General features: G+C 44.1%; 1 protein-coding gene across 1 annotated transcript in view; it reads right to left on the bottom strand.

Annotated features, from left to right (window-relative positions):
• The window catches only part of ARHGAP31 (Rho GTPase activating protein 31), a 131,172-nt gene extending 119,516 nt beyond the window's left edge, over positions 1 to 11,656 (bottom strand). The window contains exon 1 of the mRNA XM_015406123.1: positions 11,557 to 11,656. Coding sequence (XP_015261609.1) covers positions 11,557 to 11,656 — 100 coding nt within the window. The remainder of the gene's footprint in view (positions 1 to 11,556) is intronic.
• Positions 11,657 to 23,631: the final 11,975 nt, after the last annotated feature.

The raw sequence follows: 23,631 nt of genomic DNA, 5'->3' as shown, positions 1-23,631 counted from the left end.
TCTATACTGAATCAGACCATTAATCCATCAAAGACAATACTGTCTACTCAGACCGGCAGTGGCTCTCAAGGGCCTCAGGCAGAGCTTTCTCACATCACCTCCTACCTGCTCTTTTTAATTGAAGATGCGGAGGATTGAACCTGGGACCTTCTACATGCCAAGGAGATGCTTTACCTCTGAACCATGGCCCTTCCCCATTTTATTTTATTTTTAAGCCCCCTCCATGGCAGAAAGAGCAGATGGCCATCATGGGGACAGTGGCAAGGAAAACAACTGCCGTGTGGATGGGGCCAGAAAAATCCAAACTTTCCTGCCCACACAATAGTCACCCAGGCTTTGCTTCAATCTTTCCCAAAACTCTGGAACAAAACAAGTTTGTGAAAGATAGACAGGAGGGAGGGGGAGCCAGGGAAAGCCAGGAAGTGCACAAATGTACCACAATGCTGTGTGGAAGTGAGGGGAGGGGAAACACTTCACAACAGCATCAGTCTTCAGACAACCTGTGTGAAAATGGCCACAGACACAAACTTATAGATAAGGGTCTGTGCATATACCAACATCTACTGCAGAGCACGCCTACAGATCACATTCTGTGCAGCCTAAGTAGCAATTTGCATTCCATTATGTGCCATAAATAAGGACTCGCTTGCTTGCACACTACGCTCACCTAATAGTGTCATTCTCTCTAATAATAATAGTAATGCGGGTGCCCCCCACACTGATCAAGAGGGCAGAAAAAGGAAGCCAACCATAGACGTGAGGGCAGAGAAGGGCAATGCAGAAAAATTTATTTTTAAAAAATTCCTAAAAAACACCCCTCCCCCTCCATGCCATGTCAAGGGCTATGCATGTTCACTGCCCTGCAGAAGGCACAGATTGATTGATAGTAGAAAACTGGCCTGACTGAGCTTCCCCCAATTAAAATTAACCTGCCCTTTAGGACAGACCTCTCCTAATAGCTGAAATTGGGGTGGAGAGTCCACTCCCATCAGTCCACCTCAGTCTACAATGCTGCAAGCTTTAAAAAGTATAAACTGTGCTCTTTTCACATCTGAAAGAAGTTGGGGAGGGGATTAATTAGGATTGGAGGAAAATCGCTTCCTCTGACCCTAATTAATCCCAACCCCCAGGACTCTTTAAGCTGCAAAAAAAAGTGCTAAGTACCTAACAGTTTAAAGTATTCTAGAAAGGGGATGGATGGAGGGGGAGGGAAGGAGGCATTACGGTCAGGTGATAATGTATCAGATACTGCAGGCGAAGACAGTTTAAAAAACACCATCAGCCTAGAGGATCTACAGAAGGTTTGGAAGGTAAATGAACAGCAGCCTATGCAGGCAGCCTAGCTCTAGTTACAGCATTCAGTCATTAAGCGTCCTACATAACATGTACATGGGTATTAATTGGGATCAGAAGAGCTTCCTTGCCTTCAGCCTTAGGCTGAGCCCCCTGCCGATCCTTGTGGGACCCCAATCTTCATGCATCAAATGCTCATTTATCTGTGCATGAAACCAGTACAACAACAGACAAATGTATGCACAGAAAAACATCAAAATAACCAAAGAAAAATACATCACACTGTCATAAAAGCGTACTGCAAATATAGGCACAAGCGTGCAGAGAAACAAACCACATGATACAGACAACCGAAGCCCACATCTGGACTGCAGGTTTCCAATTTGGCTCAGAACAGAGCTTCTCCTCAAATCTGACTCCACAGAAGGTATCTCAGTTCATCAGAACAAAGAGCATAAATACAAACTATGCAGCAAACAGCATGAAACTCAGTTTCCTTCTCACAAGTGCCTGATGCCAAGATCTGTTGATCTCTCCTAAAGAGGGACTCAGGGCAAATGGCTAAAGACCTGGACAGGAGCCAGCGTTTCCTTTTGTACTACTTATTCTCACCACCACATGCATGAAAATACAAAGTCGCAAGGAACATGCAGCATTGTGCAAAGAAAGAATGCAGGCATCAAAACTGACGCCTCCCATCACTCCCTTAACGTGTGGAGGTTTCACTGCTGCCAGAGTTCTTCTTGGCACAATAACAGGGAGATGAGAGTTATGATGACAGATTCCTCACATCCGCCCTCGTACATGTGCGTCTCCCCCAGCATGAGTATTCCTATTGTAGAAAACTCTTCTTTAAAGTTTATGTTGAAGCTACAACCTTCCCACTGCCAAAATCCATAGCTACTTGTCTCTCCTTAAATTATTGCAGATAATCATGTGCTGGATCAGCGGTTCTCAAATATTAACAACCCGAGGACCCTCGTTTTGATTTAAAGTTACTCCCTTGACAGTCCATGCCACAGATCAGAGAGCCCCTTGTCCTTTTTTCATAGTTTTTATTTTATTTTAAGAAAAACTGACACAGTACAGACAATCAGACAAATATACATACATAAATTGGGGGGATTTTCATTTATCATCAAATTATCTATTATGGTACCTCATACTTGAGTTCTAAATTCCAGTTAATTTTTATATATATCTTTGGCACAGAAATAAAAATATAGTTCTTTCTTTCTTCTAGATTGGCTGAGTATTCATCTAGTTTATTTGTTCTATTCTTCAAACCATTTGTAAAAACTTAACCATGTTTTTTTCAAAGTTTTCTTCAGTGTCCTCTCAACATTACAGTCAGTTTATCCATTACTGCAGTTTCAAACATTTTATCTAAAGTTTCTTGTCTTGAAGGTAATCCACTTCTTCGCCAGTATTTAGCATACATTATTCTAGCAGCTGTCACTGACAGCCCCTTGTCCTAATGCATGTGGCAAGCTTGCCCAGGCTGTCTAGACTTCCGTCCTCTCATATCCATCAGATATTGTCTATGCATGCCAAATGATATCCATCTCTATGCTGAGATACTTTGCATGGGAAAATAAGGTAGGAAACAGTTCATATATATACTGGAAGTAGCTATGGCACATTTGGACAGAACCCTCCCCCTTCCCCTCGGGTGCCACTCAGCATATTAGAGTAGCCAGGGTTGAACTCCTGGATCTCACAAACCAAGCAGCACATCTTCCGGCTAGTGTCCTGAGGTGGTCTGGTGGTCAGTTGACTGTGGAGAGTTACAGCTCCATGCGCTCCCACCCTTTGAAAGAGCAGGAAGCTGATTCTGTCCCCTTTCCTATGGTCAGGGGTCATTTCTTGCAGGAGCACACAGGCGCGGAGCTCCAGCAGTAAAGAGCCCAGGGGGTGGGCACATGCAACAAGCCCCACCCCCTGCTCCCAGCAGCCCTCAGTCAGAGCAAGAAGCAGCCAGGTAAGTTGCAGAGCTCCCCCCACCCTCCCGGTCCAAAACAGTCCAGTGGCACCTTTAAGGCCAAGGTTTATTCAGGTACAAGCTCTCCCTCCTCAGCGAGGACAGATCTGCATGTCCCCCCCCCCAATAGCTAGCAATCCAAAACAGTCAAGTGGAGCCTGAGCGGTGGGTGTTGCCTTCTGATACACTTCTGGTGATGTCAGGGGGTGTGGCATATGCAAATAAGTTCTGCTAATGAGCTCCTGCACCTCTTTTTCCACAAAATGACCCCTGCCTATGGTGGATATTGTCTGCCCTAGTTCCCAGATTACTAAGAGAGCTCCATTTTCACATTGGAGGATGCAAGGAGGCCTTCTCTGTCCTTAGAAAGGACTCATGGACTCCCTAGAATAGCCCCACAGACAACCCCCCTCCCCCCTGGGCTAAATCAGATTGTCATCTCCAGGGCTATTTTTGGGCAGGAACGCACAGGAACGGAGTTCCGACTGGCTCCCAAGTTGGCCACACCCAGCAGGAACTCATTAGCATAATAGCCGCACCCAACAGCAAAAGCTCATTAGGATTGGCTATATTAGGGGTGTGTGGCCTAACATACAAAGGAGTTCCTGCTACAAAAAAAGCCCTGGTTTTGACCACAAACACGATAAACAGAATAAGAAGCAAAAGGTGGGTGTGGCTGGATGACCACACTTCTGGTAACACGGGGATGCAGCCTAATGTGCTAATGAGCTGTACTAGCAGGGGCGTGGCCTAATATGCTAATGAGTTTCTGCTGTTGGGTGTGGCCTATTATGCTAATGAGTTCCTGCTGGGCTTTTTCTACAAAAAGAGCCCTGGTCATCTCCCTCATCCTCTTCATTATTCTTACAATATTTCTAAAGAAGAACTGCATGCAGCAGGGGCAGGTCCATTTTTTTAAAGGTGGCAGGAAAACAGCAGGGGTGGGTGGGGAATCAGCAACAGAGAAGTGGCAGGCAAGATGGGTTAGGGTTGGCCATTCTTCCGCCCAGCCCTCACAACACCCACCCAGGCCGCTGTCACCCAACCCAGGCTCCCTTTCTGTCTAAAACGCCACCAAGGTGGAAAGCAGCTGGGGAGAAGGATCGCAGCAGAGTTGAAAGCAGTGGCATTGCCACGCTCAGTCACCTGCCTGATGCTTTGGATGGGGAACTGCCTCTAGGGTTTCCCAGCCTCCAGGAGGGCCTGCAGACAGGGTTGCCAGCCTCCAGGTGGTAGGTGGGGATCTCCCAGGGATAACAACTGACGATCTCCAGGCAACTCAGAGCAGTTCACCTGGAGAAAATGCCCACTTGGGAAGGCAGACTCTATGGCATTATGCCCCACTGAAGCCTCTCTCCTCCCCACACCCCACCCTCCTCAGGCTTCACCCCCAGATTCTCCAGGTATTTCCCAACCTGGAGCTGGCAACCCCATCTGGGGATTTCCTGGAACCTCAACAGATCTCCTGACTGCAGAGATCAACTCCGCTGACTGCTTTGAAGAGTGGACTCTATGGTATTACATTCCACTGAAGTCCCTCCCCTCTGCCAAACCCCATCCTCCCCAGGCTCCACCCCCAAGTCTCCAGGAATTTCCCAACCCAGAGTCTGCAGTCCTAACTGCCTGCAAAATAGCTGTTTTTACACACATTCAAAAGTTTGGATATTGTGCTGCGTTCTGATTTTTCATTATAGGCTCTATTGTTTTCTACTAAGCTTCCACACCCCTGGTGTGGTGCAGAATGAAAAACTGAACCCAAAAGTAAACAAAATATAAAATTTGCCCTAATCTGCTGCTTCTGCTACCGTCTCCCAAAGCACCGCTAGCCTTTTCAGAAAGCAGCACAAACTTGTTATTCGTTTCACAATTCATCTGAGACCCTGGATTCTTTTCAGCAAGGTGGACATCTAGCTAATGATACATACAAAGCATTTTCCTGATATTTGTCTTTCTGGACATTTCAGTATAGCATTTAACCCAATCTGGATGCTCTGGTGGACCTAAAATTATGCAGCATTGGCCTATTCATGTTTACTTAGCAATAATATCCACTGTGTCCATTAGGCCCGTCATTCAATCAGATGCTGACAGGACTGCAGCATTAGTCTATTTACTTACATTCAACTACTATGAGAGCAATCCTAAGGAGGTCTACTCAGTGGGGCTTACTCCCAGGAAATTTACTGTAAATTTAGAGTTGCCGGCCTCCACTTGGAACCTGGAGATCTCCCAGAATATCAACTGATTTCCAGACAACAGAAATCAGTTCCCTTGGAGAAAATGGCTGCTTTGGAGGGTGGATTCTATGGCATTATATCCTGCTGCACGCTGAACTCCCATCCTTCCCTAAATCCCACCCTCCCACAGGTTCTAGCTCTAAAATCTTCAGGAAATTTCCCAACCTGGAGTTGGCATCCCTGTCTTCCAAAATCCTAATGTGTGATCGTTGAATGGCTGCTCATTTTCCTTGCAGAATTGTGGGCTAGCGCTCATCACACAAGGGAACTCGGGGAAAGGTGTGGGGTTTCCAGTGCAAACTGCATAACAGGATTTACAGCCTAAACTGCTGACATCAGCCATTAACAAACTAAAATAACAACAACAAAGGAATACAGACGTTCCCATCTCTTTTGGGTGCTAAATAAAGCTTGAAAAAGTATCTGCAACAACAAGTGTTGCAGAAAAGCTGAGAAATTCCTTTTTATTTAAAGGAGCTTCTATATTAAAAAAAAGTGCTGCTGTCATCATGAATTGCCCAGCTTCACAGTAAACAAGTCTTAACCATGGTGAACCCCCCCCCGGGGGGGGGGGAACTCCGGTGGTTTCAAATGTTATGAGGAAGAGGAGAGGGTGGATAACAAGACACTTGTGAATCCAATTTTTACACTTTTGCTATAATGTGCAAAGAGGGAAAGTTGAATATTTTTCTGTGGGCGAGATGCATGGGTACCAGATGTTGCATATGAGCTGTGTAACATCCTTCTTAGCACATTCAGTTCTCTAAGCCATTTTTACCCCCTTTTCCATCACTGAGTCTTCAAAGTGGCTCACAATCCAAAGCAAATTCAGAACCCACATAAATTAAAACAATCTAAAATGCTTGCAAGACTGTAACAGAAACAGCAGTAGCAGAACAGCCAAACAGTAAAATAGGATGGGGGGGGGGGGCATGTTGTTACATGACATAAGCTTGAGAGATTAACACCTGCACAAGAAAACAATCAATCCAGTAGTTGTGCAGCCAAATCTGCTCCTTCTACTCCAGGTAACTAGTAAGGATTTAATACCAATTGGAAAGCCATGTCCTAGGGAGAGAGAGTGTGGGGGAAGTACATTCAGACCCATGTTTGAGGTGCCCTAGATTTCTCTTCAACTGTCTGGACTATTTGGGGGGACATTTCATACATTTCTTGCATTATAACTTGTATTACAGAAATTAATACCTGAGTCACTGGTACTTTTATGAAAGTACACACATAAAACACTGTGTAGAAATCACTGAACATTTATTTGCTTTCTTGATAAGAATCTAGGTGGCAAGGTAGGGCATCACTGTGTGAACACCTGTGGCATAGCTTATGCATGGACAACTTCTACAGGTTACCAAGTACTTCTGAAGAAAGGCATAAAGAATGCAAACAGAAGCAAGGAAAAGTTAAATGGATTGGACACGTTCTAAGGGGAAACATACAACTGTTAGGAGAGACACAAACTTCTCTATCAGCCTGCCTCTTCTGCTATGTTCTACTATAACAGCTTTGCTCCTCTGAGGAGCAAAGCTGCAGTAACTTTTATTAGTGATACAGTCTTTCCTACACTGATTGTCTTGTTGTTCTAAATAGGGATGGGCACAAACCACAAAAATGTGGTTCAGTTTGTGGTTCATGGGTGAACCACGAACCCCACAAACCCAATCGGCTTGCATACTAACTGAACCAGGTTCATGCCTGAAAAGCATAGCTGTGGGGGCAGCTTGCTCCCACAGGTCAGCTGTTTCTGATCTTTTGGCAGTTTCGCAGAGAGGAGAAATTGGAAATTGATTCCCACGAACTTCCACGAACTGCCTTAAAAGTTTGTGGAAGTTCATGGCTGGGCTACAGTTCGCAAATTTCAGTTTGCAAACCATGAACCAGCTGAAATTTGTCATGAACAAAGATTCATAAGCCTGTTTGTGCCCATCCCTAGCCCTAAACAAATAAGGGTATGAAGCACTGATTGTCTTCTTGTCTTAAACAAATATGTTGGCACACATTTGGGGTCTCCCCCGTTCTACAATCCCAGCCCAACTACACTATTTTATCTGACTAGGAATTTTTGCTGTTAGATTCCATTGTTATAATACCTTGTAATCTGCCCACTGTCTGCATGACATATTTTATATTCTGTATAATGATTGACTGAAAGTTTTTCTTACTTGTTATTTGCCTTGGCTCCCAGTGAGAAATGCAGACTGATAATAATGATGATGATGATTAGGAGGATGATTTTTTTGCAAAAATGAGAAAACTATGATTTACAGAAACCACTGCTTGCTAGCAAGCCAAAATGGAAATCACAATCAAACCATGGTTTTCACATGCATGCAAACTATTTATTTATTTATTTATTTATTGTTTCTATTTGTATCCCGCCTTGCCAGACACGCTGGCTCAAGGCGGCTAACAGGATTAAAATATCATAGAACAATACTGAGTTAAAAGAGTTAAAAATACCATACAAAATTAAACAACATCAGTTAACAGATAAAAAAGACAAGCTAATGATGGCGGTATTCCAAATCAACCCAATGATAAAGACAGAATCCAACAGGGTCAGATGATGGCAGTATTCCAAATCAGCCCAATGGTAGAAATAGCATCCAACAGGGTCCCAGACCAGAAGATGTTCCAGGGCACATTCATCAGTGGCGGCTTCTAATCGAAAGCCTGGTGGAAGAGCTCCGTTTTACAGGCCCTGCGGAACTGTAAAAGGTCCCGCAGGGCCCTGATGTCCTCTGGGAGCTCATTCCACCACTGTGGGGCCGCCACTGAGAAAGCCCTGGCAAGTTAGAGCAAGTCATAATTTCCAATTGAGACATAACAATAAACTCTGATTTGCCAGGAATAAGGCACAAGGGTAGAAGAGAGAACATGTGACCCCAAACCTTGTTCATATTATTTATTTATTTATTTATTTAATGTCTGAACTGAGTGAGTTTGTTAAGTGTAAAATCATGCCACTTATATGGCCACACATTTCACAAGAGATCCAAAAGCAGCTCCATGGGGTGGTATATGGAGATGAAAACTGGGGTAAGTGGGGTACTCCCTGTGTGCTGTGGTCTCAAACAGAAAAAAGATGCTGTGCATCTGGAAGACACAAAACCTGCACAGCACAAGTGATACAAAGTCCTCATGTTGTTCCCAGCAAACACAGGGACTTGTGTAGATGGAACCTACAAGCGTGCATTTTCGACTGTTCCAAGGATCAGTTCATTTTGCCTTCATTTGGACCGAGAACAAACCTCCTGTAGTTGTTCTGCTTCTCTCTTTGCTTGAATAGTTTCCTCTTCTCTTGTGCTACAGAAAAAGCCCAAGAATTCCTCCAAAAGGAGCAAAAAGCAGCATTTGCTTTGTAACAGCAAGCCAACAGGAAGGCAGGCATCTCAGCCCAGAACAAGCTGTTACGAGAGCACAGATTCCTCTTCTCCTTGGCCCTTCACATAAGCCTAGGGATGAGTACTAAGAGGTGACCCAGAGGGAAAAAAGCTGGAAAGTTCTGCCAACACCACTTCCTGTGACTTCCTCAAGTGATTCCTTTTTGTAGAGATCTCTCTTCCAATTACAGAGTTCCTCAGTGGACTTCCCAGAATCATCAAAGCAAACTGGAAAGATCACTGTGCAAAGCAACACCAATGCAAGATGGAATAAAGCAAAGACATTGTGACTTGAACCCCCAACCTACACACACCCCTGTTGTTCTGATTAATCCTTCTGAGTTTATTTAAATAAATAAATTTGTGAAAGGTATCTGAGTTCACATAGTCCCAGTTCTGAAAGTTTCTTTTGGATACAAAGTGAAAATGCTCTAACCCTAAATTACATGTGCAAGCTCACGGATTAAATACAGTCTCATTGAGCCCAAACTCCTTCCTTACAACTAAATAAATTGCCAGGTCCATTACTGAGCTTCTCCATCCTCACACAGAACTCAAAATGAACACAGCAATGTTTTCATACTCAACCACAGGTTAAAAAAGACACTTCTGCCTTGGATTTATTGCCTTGCTCCATGCTGATGGGAAGGGTTCAAATAAAATTACCCAACAATGGTCAATTCCCTGTCATAACTGATGTAATTTCAGCTCAGATGTTTCAGAAAGGGAGATCTGGAAGGTTACAAGTCTCATGCCACTGACATCTGAACCCCCCCTCCCCTCGCCGGCCACCTCCATTCCGCCCTCACAGCTATCTGAAGATAGATTTTGCCTTAATATTTTTCTACCTGCTTCCATTGCAACCAAACAAAGGAATAAAACTCCCACGTCTCTTCTGCTGCCTGTGATCTTTACAATTTAACCTACACCCTAAGAGCTAACCCCCATCTTTTTAGTGGCTTGTGGTCTAATAGAGTTTTTCGTTACTGGATCATGCAGTGCCGGCCAAGGGGGACATGCCAATCAACATGAAGAACAACACAATTGTTACCCATCCTGATCCTCCTAACAAGCCGTGCCTGATGGACTTCACTATCCTGCAAAAAGAGGCTGTTGATAAAGTACCCACTCACTGGAGCTGTACAGCTTCCCATTCTACCTCTGATGTAATAAATAAAAGATGGATTCTCGTTTCTATTTCCACAGCTGCACTGAATTGAGAGAAACGCTGCACAATCTGTGACCTACAGCCTACCATAGGCTCTGATATATACTCCTGCTGGCTCTGCCTGTCTCGTCTGTGAAATCAGAAGGGTTGTGTCACAAAGGCACAGGCTTGGGGCTTGGCTTAGTAGTCCTCACAGACGTGATCTCCTAGACCTTCTCCTGCAATTCTTCCCAATCCACCATTCACATGCCTTTCCTGTTCTTGGTGGGAAAAAGCCTGTATTGTTGCTGTAGATGATCCAAAGGGAAAAGCTACACACCAGAGCAGGCTGCATTTAGGCACTGCTTGAGAGACACGCATCCATGCTTGGCAACCTGCCGTCACACACATTTGTCAAATACATTAAGCTCATATTATGACTAATCTGTGTGTGGGGCGGAAATGTTTGTGCAATAGTCAGGAGCAGGAGAATAACACTGTGCACCCTGGCAAGCTACAGTTCTGTGTAAAGACCCTTTTCACTTATATAAATACACTCCCCTAAGGAGGCATCCAATCCACAGAGGACAGTCACAACAGTTTATTGGATAAACAGCCTTTGTAATTGTTGCTGAAGCTGCCTTGCCCTGGAAACTCTGAGTCTTAAGAAATCTAATAAATCTACTCTGAGAACATTATGTCTACGCAGATGGCAATAAGCGAGGAAGAAAGCTTCAGTAATTTCCCATCAAATTTTCATTTTCTGGGGGGGGGGGGACCACCTCCTCCTTCAATCAGCGGCATGTTTCGTCACCCAGCCCACTTTTAAGAAAGCTAGTCTGTTTCTCTCTCCATTTCCAACCATTCCCTTCAAAACCAAATTGGCGCTGCCACCTCCCACGGTCTGACGCACCATATGTTCATCTGAAGAAATGGATCACAGGCAAGGCAGGGTATGGGGTTTCTGGTAAGAAACACAGGAAGCACTGCTCTCACTTTATCTGAACTTTCCCCCCTCTTCTCTATTGTTCAAGAAAGAAAATTATGGGGATTTTTACCAGGGCCTATGAACCATTCCTAGCTCCTTATTTAGGAAAAAAACTTCCAAACCACCTTCTATTCCTACTTATTTCAGTGGAAGTTCAGGGTTTGGAGCATCTTAGAAAAAGCAGTGCCCAGACCTTGAAGGACCAAATCCTTGGAGAGATAAAGTCTCCTGTACCACACCCCAGGGTATGAAAAGTCTTAATTATTCCTTCACTGAATACATCAAGTTGGAACCCTTGGTGGTACATCCCTAACTTTCCTCTCTCTGCCACACAGTAAAATATTTCACTAAACTAAGAAAACTGTAGGTTGGTCAATCTTGATGAACAAATCAATAGGCATTACTCACATGTTTTACAGTGGCAGACCAAATAAAGGTGGACACTTAATCCTTTCTGTCTAAGAGGACCCATCGCTAGACAATATAAGAAATAAAGAAGCCATTTTTATTACCATCTTGTCCAGAGCTCTCAAGATATTCCGTCAGATCACAGCCAAATACGCTTGTGGCTCCTTTCCTTTTGATTTTCGGCTTTCCTCCCTTGTTCTTCATGAGTTAGTTCCAAAAAGAGGTTTGTTCCCCCTCCTTCCTTCCCCCCCACCCCCCTCGTTTTGCTCGGGACAAGTGCAAAGGTCCCCCTTTTTCTTCAGACCCTCGTTGCCTGGGTCTTGTTTCCGGTCAGCGACATCGAAAGTCCAGAAGAACTTCTAGCTGGACGGATCAACATTAATCCTCACCAGATGTTGAGCTGCTGTGGCTGTGGCTCTTGCAGGAGGGAGAGGTCAGGACAATACAGAGATCTCCAGCAGGCAGCAGCAGAGAGATCATAGCCCAAGTTCAGAGAGGTTCTCCTCAGAGGGAGGTGGATGGTGGTGGCTGCAATGAAATTGGCAACAGGGGCCAGATGTTAGCCAAGGGTCTCACTTCCTTGCCGTTGACTCCCAGGAACCTCCAAAGCCAAATCAAGCAGGCAGTCCCATTAAATCAAGCTGGATCTCGCCGAATCCTTCAGAGAGTCGTTACCAGACGCTTCAGATCCTTTCTTCCATGAACTTGTAAAAGAGACAAGAAGAGGAGGGAGTGACAGAGAAAGACACAGCTAGGTAATTACTCTTCTCCTTTTTTCCTCTCAGTTTCCAAACAACGTTAGGAGAACAAGGAACGGTTTTTCTACATTAATGCCCCCTCTCTCTCTCTCGCTTTCCCCTTTCCTCTGTTTTTACAAATCCTGGGATTATCCAGCTCAGGAAATGCTGGAAGGAAGTTAGCTGGGGAGGGGGTGGAGGATGGACTTTTTTGGCAGTGGTGTGTGTGTGTTTAAGAAAAAGTAAGGGCAGGGGAGAGGCAGGCAGAGGGTTTTCAGAGCAGGGAGGGAGGGGGGATGTCCTGCCCGCTCAAAGATAACGGGACAGCCTGAGAGGAAATCGTTCCACTGAGTAGGGGCCCGGAGCAGCTCGGAGCTCTGACGTTTCCTGTTCCACAAATGGTCAGCTCTGGAAAAAAAATGCATAGGGAGGGGCCAGGGAGGAAGAAAGAGCATAACTGGTTTCAATAAACAGCCAAGTCTCCTTCTTCACTGGGACACCTCTCAGCCTCAGTGTTGCTTTCTACATACTTTGCTTTTCTCTCCTGCAAGCAAAGCAGCAGGGGGGGAAAGCAATGGTTGGGCAAGGAAGGGAAAAGAACTGGGAAACTGTGAAAAGAGGTGAAAGAAGGAAGATCCTGCAATCCAGCACACAAAGGCACACACACACACACGTTATTGCAGACCAGAAACAGATGCTCTCTGGTCCTAAATTTGCACTCTGGAATCAGTTCACAGCCCCCTCTCCTCAGCAGAGTAAAACAAGTTACCACGGAAAAGGAATTCAGCAGGCTCTGAAAGGCAGAGAAACCATTACAATTACTCCACTTTCACCTCACTGTTCTCCAAAGTCTGCCGAATACCACTATTCTGTATTTCTATGACTTCTTTAACTGACAGGTGCTATGACCCTTTGCAGAAGTGGGATGAATTGAATGGAAATGAAGGGCAGGGTTCTACCTTACAGTTCGTAGCATTTTATTTCCTGTTTGATGAATTTAAATCCCATCTCTTTTTTTCAATAATTAAAAATCAAGACAGATTATAAAGTTAAAATGTAGCAAATGCAGAAAGTATTATTATAGAAACTTTCTATCTGCCTATAATTAAAAAACAGTATAAAGGAAGTGTACATATAAAAGACCCTTCTTCTCTTTTACACACAGATCTGACGCCTTCGAACAATCTCTCTGCAGTCATGAAATAACAGTGCAGACACATTTCCTTCTCATGTAAATCATACCTAAGATGTCAGTGATAATACAACTATCAAGCACTTAGCACGCTAAAAATATTACATTACTGTTATCATTATGGTTCAGGAACAAAAATTTTATTCTGGGATTTTTAAACAACTGTTTCCGCCACCTTCCTTCCCTGGGAAACTCAGTCTGCGCCATGTATTTATTTCAAACTTCTTAAGAGACCACGATGCTGGGTCATCACGTGAGGTCTCAGGCCTTATGACATACAATGTTATGACTGTATGAGATGGTAAAACAACATTCTGGTGGGAAGACTGGTATACTGTAACTGATGAGGAATAGGCTTCAAAGGGGTCAGATGTCTGATTCAAACAAAGGACTCCTAAGAAGCAGATATTTCTCTGAGCTTTTTTTTTTTTTAAGATAGGAGCCAGACGGTAACTTGATTTTGTAGGAGAGGCAAATCATTCTTCACACACACAGAACTGATGTCTCTTTGCAAAGTAAAGAATCTTGAAGCTAATCCAAAGTGCAGCCCTATGTGGGCAACGGTTTTGTGTGAACCTTTGCACATGCATTTAGATCGTACTTCACAAGCCTGTTTGTTGTTGTTCAGTCGCACAGTCGAGTCCGACTCTTCGCGACCCCATGGACCAGATCACACCAGGCCTTCCGGTCTTCCGCCGTCCTCTGAAGTTGGCTCAACTTCATGTTCATTGCATCTGTGACACTGTCTAACCATCTCATCCTTTGCCGTCCCCGTAGTAGTAACAAGCCTGTTACTACCAAGTATTACCAAAATATCACACTAGCTGTGCTATCCTAACAACCGTTTTTCTGGGAGTAAGCCCCTTTGAGTAGACTTGAGTGGGACTGAGTAGATCTGCTTTAGGACTGCTGTTTTAAGCATATCATGGCAATCAAAATGGTCTGTAACGCAAAAAAGGAAAACAGAGGCTATGGAATGTTTTACGCATACAAAATGCTGCTCTCACACCAGGCCTGCTTGGGTATTTGGGCTCATTAAGAGGGCTGCCAGCTCCAGGTTGAGAAATACCTGAAGATTCTGGGGGTGGAGTCTGAGAAGGGCGGGGCTTGGGGAGGGGAGGGTCTTCAGTGGGGGACAATGCCACAGAGACCACCTTCCAAAGTGGCCATTTTCTCCAGGATCTCTGTCACCTGGAGATCCATTGTAATCTCAGGGGATCTCCAGGCACCACCTGGAGGCTGGCACCCTTACTCATCACCACTTCTCATCACAACCAATTTCACAGGACTGTTGTGTGGATATGTTGAAATAACAACATGTACGCTATCCTGACCTTACTTGGAGGATACAAGAACTTCAGATAAATACCCTCTCCTCCATTTTGTCTTTCTGCATCCCATATCCTGACTTCTGCCTGAGAGTGGTCCAAATCAGCAATGATGGTGCGCCCCAGATTGAAAAATGGAGTGCAGCTTCTTCCTTTTACTTATTTTTGTGAAAGAAGAGACTGGCAAGACTTCCCTGTTCCTTCAGGTTGGTCCTCCAGAAGTTAGAAAACCCCATGATTGCCCCAAATCTCTGCTCAGTGCCACCATCGCTTCCTTTCACTCCCCGGAGATGCCAATAACAAACTGGGTAAGTCCCATGCCACCAGCGACTTGGAGAATATTTCCTGCTAAACAGAGTCGAACATCTAGCACTCAGTATCTAGGCTCTGCCAAGCTGCCACACCTGCCCACTTTGCTTCGACAACCATTATCTATTTCAGCTTCGCAATTTTGAGCTATTATGCTCCAGCGATGGTGAGCTTACTCACTGCCCTTCCCTTTTACCACACTCCAGATAGCAAGACTGAATAGGCATAGAGTATTTCCAGAAATGTAAGAATGTTTAATAAACGAATAAAAAGAATATACATGGTCTGTCCAAGCCTTTAGTCTGATCAAGTGAACAAAGAAAAGGCGGAAACACACAGTACCCTTTGCCTACACTTCTTACTTATCTTAAATGATGGTTAAATAGGACTACATCAGGGGAAGGCCTCGGCTTCTACACCGTTTTTGGACCTCTAGCGGAACTGGTTGGCCAGTGGCCACTGTGTGACAGGGTGCTGGACTAGATGGACCACTGGTCTGATCCAGCAGGGCTCTTCTTATGTTCTTATGCTCCAGAAAGAACAGGAAATGGAATAGAGCTTCTTCATTGAGTCCTGGGAATTTATAATCAACCATCAGTTACCCATCCCACCTTGGGGTCATTTTGATTTCCTTGCCTCAAGAGGAAAGAGCATACATTCTATCAATCTGGCTGTTCCTTCTCTGCCTCTTTTGGAAGAGACATTCTAGCAAGGTATGGGATGGTAGACCACTGTCCTGCTTCAGCCAGAATCATTAACGTATCAAAGAACTTAGGTGCTCTGTGCCTGGAGCTTGATGGCTCCTTCCCTCCAACTCCCTCCTTTCTGCCAGCTACTTGACTGCAGATGAATTCCTGAGCATACACAGAGTATAGCCACAATAATTGAAATATTCAGGTGAATTATAGGGTGCAGGGCATTTCTCCACAATTTTCATACACTCACAAAACCACACCAGTAGATAAAGTAAATACTATAGCTTGGTATGGGTGTAATGCTGTTCACTTACTAATCATGCACTAACCAAGACTCTTTCAGCTACCTGGACTCAAACAGGAGAAGAGTCTTATAGCAGCAAAACCTCTATTTTGTGTTATGACAAAAGGAATAGCTTTCTTCACTCTGAAAAGACTCATATATTAACAGAAAAAAGGAACAAAGATTTCTTGCAAAAAGGCTGCAGAATATAATTATGTTTAAAAGATTGTTTTATCCTATTCCGTGCAGAAAGCCTTGAAATCATGTGCTAAGCAAATTTCAGATATGCATTTATCTTTACAATTATGAGGTCTAGAAAATTATTTGTTTTGTTTCTCTTTGTTTCTTGGGGGGGGGGGGGTTGCTAAAAACCCTGACCACCACTATTCTAAGACAACTACCAGATTCCAAATGAGAAACAACATTGTGGTTCAGAGGCTAGTCACAAGCTCTCTGTCCATTTGAAATAAATGTCTAAAACTGATCAATATCTGGCCCAAACTACATGCACCCCCCCAGTGGTCGTCTGAGATGTAAGAATAGCCTTGGTAGGCTCTACGCTGCATGTGTATTTGATATTTTATGCCAATAAAGGTATTGTATTTGTATTTGTATTTGAATAGCCTTGGATTTAGCTGAATTGTAATGGGATACTTTAGATCTGTTTGTAATGCATTGTTTTTTTGTCCAAAGCTGTCAAGATGGACCATGCTGTAATTTCCAATAAACCAGCTAAAATAAAAGAAGTACCTTTTTAAAGAATACATGAGGTGCTTTCCAGCTTTTGAAAAATGTGCTGTTTAAAAGATCAGTCAGTACCTTGTTGTGTAATTTTCACGGGATGAAAAGCTCCAGTATAGTGAGATGGAATCTATCATGTGGACCCTAACCCTATGACATCCAACCAACCCAATCACTGGAATGGCCTCTCCCAATCAGCCAACCTGCCAGCCTCAATTTTTACATGCCACTTTGAAAGAATCAACTGGGTTCGATAGTGGCTGGGATCAGCTCTAACTCGCTGCTCACTTGAGAATCCCAGTAACAGAAACAAGGGTCTGGACAAAAGCTGTGGTTACAGGACTGGCCTGTGCCTTCCTCTTTCGGAGCTGAGGGAAGGCATTCTTCCAGGCCTATTTTGAGCGACCTCCTCTCTGCTTTTGCTTGTAGCATTTCCTAGATTGGCACAAAACTCATTTCCGCTTCACATATGAATTGTTACATCTCCACCTATCTGCCAGGCGCCTTGTAAAGCAAAGGGGTGGCAAGGGAGGAAAGCTTGAGCTACAGGGAAAGAGAGAGAGTCTGTTCTCCAAAATATAGCTCTGCTGTTGGGATCATTTTCCTAACACAGACAATTCATTGTTAGACCCTGACACGTCACTGTGACCTCCCTCCTCCAACCTCTTCCCCAACTTTCTTTCCCTCCCCACCCCTTGTCTAATTTCCTGTCTGCTTCTGAGTCACTTTATTCCAGAACTTAACTCAACCACAGAACATCTGCTTCTCTGGGGTTTCAGCAGACCTTTGAAATCTAGATAACTTCATTTTCTACAAGATAAAGAAACATCTGGAATGAAAAGGAACTACAATTCTACGATGTTAAACATTGTTTGGGGCTGTTTAAATGTCCTAGCTTGGTTTTGTATGTGGATTTTATGGCTTATTTTTATGCTGCTGTTTTTACAATTTTATTGTACTGCTTTACTTGGGAGCTGCCTGGAGAGACAGCACCAAAACTTTCCAAATAAAATCAAAGCATACATTGCTGCAGAACACCAAACAAGACTAACACATGGAAAACCTCTCTTACATTACTGATAAGTTAGTTGTTCCTAACAATAAAGGAGTTAAACCATTCATGTTCTCTGCTAGTAGGCAGTTCAAGATACGGAGCATTGATATTTGTCACGTTTTTATTCCAACCCTTTCCAAGGTGATCAGAATTAAATTAACCTCTGCAATGTAGACTAGATCAAAACTGCTGAATTGCTCAAGGCTTTTCACTCAATGAAAGCTGAGCTTCCCATTTTCCAACCCAGCACTTTAGCCACTAGACCACATTGACTTTCTTATCTTCTTTGTATTACTGACTCATTCCAAGCACCCTCTTACTTAACCAACCTATTAGATTGCAAATAAGAGCATAGTTTGTACAAAGCACATTTCAAGAGATTATAATACATTCAGATGGATAAACTAGCAGATGCAACAGATTTATCATGCCACCTTAACCCATGTTACAACTTTTTAACACTCACTAGCTTCCAAGGAACTTAATGGGTGTAATTCTGCTTAGGACAGCATTGTTAGTGTAGTGATTTTAAGCCAGCTGTTCATAGAACTGGTGTTCTCCCTCTGAACATCTGGATTAAAGGACACTGTAGCATGAAAATAGAAGGTTTTAGAAGAGCATAACTGTTTTTATATATCTGTCTTGCACACTTACTTTAAAAAGCTGCTCTTCTTACCACAGACAATTCCCTTTCACCCCAATTACTCCTCTCTTCTTGAGTAAAGGAAACTGCATTTAGTCCTCAAGGGAAAATTACTAGGCTGAGACCATGAGATATATACATATGTAACTTTTCAGTTTTATTCTGAACTTTTCAGTTATTCTGAAGACAAGACACTATTTTTGACAGAGCAGAAACAAACTGAGCCTTTGCTTGCAAATGTTCATATTCAATTGAAACACTTAGATAAAAGCTGAATTTGGAAAGGAATCTGATTCAAACGATATTAATTTTTCACTTTGTAAAGTTAAGGGTTCCCAAATGCTGCTTAGGGTAAATCTAGACAGGAATGCTATAGGCCTCCACCGAAAAATACCCTGGGAGAGACCAATGTATGTAGAGACAACAAATACTTATGAGGAGAAACAAAACATACCAGCAGCAGGATTCCTGAGGTGGGGGGGACAGGGGGGCATCACTGGGTAATGGTATAACATCACTTCAGTCTAGGCTTGCCAGCTCTGGACAGGGAACTTCCTGGAGATTTTGGCAGTGCGTTCTGGGAAGGGCAGGGTTTGGAGAGAGGAGGGACTTCAGCAGGGTATAATGCTACCTTCCAAAGCAGCCATTTTCTCCATAGAACTGATCTCTGTCGCCTGGAGATCAGTTGTACTCCCAGAAGATCTCCAGCCACTACCTGGAGATTGGTAACCCTACTTCAACCTGCTCTAGGAACTGACAGAATGCTATGATAAAGCCATAGAGTTTTCACCAATTTCTCGAGTGGATTGACATCGCTTTTGTGCTTTCCCTAGAACGGACAACATACCATCACCCAATGGTGACCTTTTCCTCTCTCGCCAGCTGCCAGAATGGCAGTAGGAAACAGGACTCAGGGATTCCCCACCCCCGTGAGAACCTGGGAGCCATGATACCAAGTAGGGCTGCACACTCTGGATTGGAAAATTCTTGGAGACTTTGGGGGTGGCGCCTGGGAGGCGTGGTGTTTGGGAAAGGGAGGGAACTGAGGAAAGGTGTAATGCAACAGACTGAAGTCTCCAAAGCAGCTATTTTCTTCAGCGGAACTGATCACTGTAGTCTCGAGATTAGTTATAATTTGAGGAGATCTTCAGGTCCCACCTGGAGGTTGGCAATCCTAACACCAAGTAAGGTGTTGTAACTCTTAGCCTTACTGCATAATACTATTCATGTCTACTCTGAATTAAATCCCATTATACTCAACAACGGGGCTTACTCCCAATTAAGTGTACAATCTTACTAAACCTGGAGGAAACTTAATAGAAAACAGGAAAAAAACAAATGAAAAGGAAAAAGTTACCATATAACAAATGGTGGAAAAGAAAAAGTCACCTCCTCTTGCAGCTTCCTGTCTACTCCTCTAGTAGGTATCTTCTTCCTTAACAGACCACTACCTCTAACTAGGAGACTCTCCCCAGCTGTGTTTTTTTTCACAGCGACCTCATGAGGCAAGGAGGCAGAAGTACAGGGGAAATAATTTCCAAGAACACCCCTGTGAAAATTCTAGTGGGGCATCTATGCTTGTTGTCTGTAGCGGGGGAAAAGACTAACAAATGTATTAAACAGATCAACTGTTGTCGGCTAGACCCCACTTCATCAGATTGATGAAGTGAAATCTCAGCCAGAAAATAGATGGCTACAGTACACACACTCACACACTGAAAGAAAAAATTATGAGCAGTGCATTAAAAAGCCACAAAAAGTTAGAGGTGTTGGGACAGCATCAGAGTTAAATAAAAGTCAGTATGGTGCAGTGGTTAGAGTGTCAGAACAGGTTCGGCTCTGCCATGGAGCTTGCTGGGTGACCTTGGGCCACTCCCACAGTCTCAGCCTTACCTACCTCACAGAATTATTGTGGTGATAAAATAAAGGAGAGGGGAATGATGTAAGTTGCTTTGGGTGCCCATTGGGGAGAAAGACAGGGGTATAAATGAAGTAAATAAATAGCCAGGGAATTGATCTGGACTGTTGAAGTCAGATATCAAAGGCTGAATTTACAGTGTAGATTGCTTGCAAGATCTCAAAGGAGCACGTCAAGTTACTCCTGCTCAGACTGAAGACGGGGCATGAGGTGAAACTGGGAAGTAATTAACTGGTTGTAACAGTTTTATATGGCTGAGTGGCTTTGCTCACACAAGCCAATAGAACTCCAGGGCAACTTCTGTCAACCATTCAACACTGATACAAGCAGCAGAGTCGACATTTTACTGGTGCTACCTTCAAAAGCTGCCAACACAGAGACATTTAACTGGTGTCCATTTTCCTGGCGTGCAAATAACAATAGTGGTCCCTGCTTGATTTCTATGTGTTGGACTGTTAAAAACCCAGGAATGGGGCCTTTTTAAAAAGAAAAAGTAGCAACCTTGGTCGGCAGCAATGTTCCCTCTAAGCCGTGGAGTCTCATGAGCAAAAATTCTACTTTGTGAGCTCCTGGCATTAAAGTTGTGAGCGAGCAATTTGGCTGCTGCATAAATTAGTTTGCTTTGGAGCCCTTCTTCCTGAGCTAAGATAAAAATGTCTGAGCCAGAGGCTAAAAAACTGTGAGCTAGCTCACACTAACTCAGCTTAGAGGGAACACTGGTCGGCAGAAGGCCACTTCTGCTGTTTGCAAGGGCCTCCACTGGCATTCCGTTTCACCCACAGTGCTGGGAAATGCACAGGATTTGTACTGGTGCAGAATACTGAAAGTCAAATGATAAGGAACCACAGCCTGTGTTTATCCTTATCTGTGCCTTGCTCAGAGGGGCAACTTACTGGAAGCCTTATGGGAAGCTCTGAAGACTGGTTCTGCTTCCTACAGGAGACCTCTACCTTGCACACACAAACCAAAACCATGGATCTCTCGGTCATAAGAACATAAGAGATGCCAATGTTGGATCAGGCCAAAGGCCCATCCAGTCCAACACTCTATGTCACACAGTGGCCAGAAATACCAGTGCCATCAGGAGGTCCACCAGTGGGGCCAGGACATTAGAAGCCCTCCCACTGTTGACCCCCCCCAAGCACCAAGAAGACAGAGCATCACTTGCCCCAGAGTCCCTATCTATACCTTGTGGCTAATAGCCACTGATGGACCTCTGCTCCATATGCTTATCTAATTCCCTTTTGAAGCCGTCCATGCTTGTAGCCGCCACCACTTCCTGTGGCAGTGAATTCCATGTGTTAATCACTCTTTGGGTGAAGAAGTACTTCCTTTTATCCGTTCTAACCCGACCGCTCCGTAGTTTCATGCAGAGGAATGATGCTTCTCTCTGAATACAGGTTGTATTTCTGTCTTCCACAGATGAAGCTGTTTCTTCCCTACCTCATTTTACTGGAGAAATCCAAGTGTAGGGTGAAGACCTTCAGCTGATTGCCTCAGCACAAACAGTGCTGAAATACAGCTGCAATGGCTGCAAATAATATCCAAACTGCAAACCACCTGAACTGCTAAAACACAAAATAACTTCACAATCAGGGCTTCATTTCTGCATCCTTTCAGACCCAGAATATGTTTCCAGTGCCAAGGATGAGCACTGGAATACAGGGCATAATAATGAATGTGCCTGTAAACATGTAGCTGCAGATTTGGAAGAGATGAAGAGCTGCTGCCAGTCAGATTAGACCAGCCACCCCCTGTCTATTGGTCAGGGGCACCACAGTCCTCACCAACACATTTCCTGGTGCCCACTTTCATCTCAGTGGTACAGCATCTGCTTTGGAACCAGAAATGCCTAGGTTCAATCAGTGACAACTCCGATTTTAAAAATGATCTGGTAACAGGTGATGTGAAATTCCTCTACCTGATAACCTAGGAGAGCTGCAGCTTTTCATAGTAGACAATATTGACCTTGATAGACCAATAGTCTTACTTAGTATAAAGCCGTTTCTTGTGGTCCCTAAAGCAAAGGGCAGATCCTGGCTTTCCTCCATCTAATTGGAGGAGGAAGTGCTTCAGAAAACTCCACGAGAAATTAGGGTTGCCAACAGGACCTGTGAAAAGTGTCCTGTCCCTTTAACAGTGGTTCAGTGCGTGGGAATGGGCAACTAAAGCTTTTTCATGGCATGGAAATAAATATCACTTTTTAAACAGCATCCAATTAATCCTCTGTTAAAGGTGTAGGAGATATTTCCTCCAAGCGTCTTGTACATAGCTTTAAAATGCGCAAGAAGTACCCATTCAGAAATAGCTGCTGTCACCAAGCACTGGTGGGAAATTAAAACAAAAACAAGAATGCAGCCTTGTGTTCTTACTAGAAATTCTTCCTGGAAGTGACAAAGGGTAGCTCTAGGGCTCTCTGGAAACTCACTGGTTTTACCAGTGTTTCCAGCAATTTGTAGAGCTACCCATTGTTGCTTTCGGGGCAGCTCTAAGGAATCACCAGAACATCTATGATTCTACCACAACTCAGACAGGCAAGGAGCTGCTACTGCTGCCCCATGAACAAGGTGGGTGTAGAGCCTGGCAATGGAGCTGGTGGTGGAAGAGGTTTCGCAGGGGAAGGTGTCAAGGGAAGAGCTTGACAGAGGAGAAGGATAAAGTGGCAGTCAGTCACTTGCTCTCCCTTTGTCTCTTAGGGGGTAGGAGACGTGTGATTTCTTCCTCCTAAAGCACAAGATTAATGTTCGAGTTAAGCTTTTGAGCTCATTCTCAAGGTACCTTTCACAAATATGGTTGCTAACCTTTTCAACCAGGTAGGGATGCCTGGCGTAGCAACCAGCATTAAATGGCAGGGGAGAGACATAGGTGGGCAGCCAACAGCAGCAGTGTGATGTAATTTCTGGGAAAATTCAAAAGGTATGCCATGCCTCTCTAGGAATCACCAGAAATACTATGGTAAAACCATATGGTTTGGGTGATTCATAGAGAGGACTGATGTCACTTCCAGGTTTTCACCAAGTTTCACCATGGAGTTTCTGGGGATTCCAAGACAGGTGTGACATCAATTCCAGGTTTCCCGGAAGTGATGTCACACCATCACTGATGGCAATTAAAAAAAAATCTTTTTCCTGTTGACTATTGCAGTGCTGGCGGTAAGGCCTGCTGAGGGAGGGAGATCTCCCACCTCTAGGGGTGAAAAGTACACAAACGGAGAGTGATTTCAGCAACGCGTACTTTATTCTATCCGGAACAAGACAACTTTGGCCGGCTCGCAGGCCG

Source organism: Gekko japonicus, unplaced genomic scaffold (assembly GCF_001447785.1).
Source record: "Gekko japonicus isolate JY-2015 unplaced genomic scaffold, Gekko_japonicus_V1.1 scaffold919, whole genome shotgun sequence".
NCBI lineage: Eukaryota > Metazoa > Chordata > Lepidosauria > Squamata > Gekkonidae > Gekko > Gekko japonicus.
This window is presented reverse-complemented; position numbering and strand designations above follow the sequence as displayed.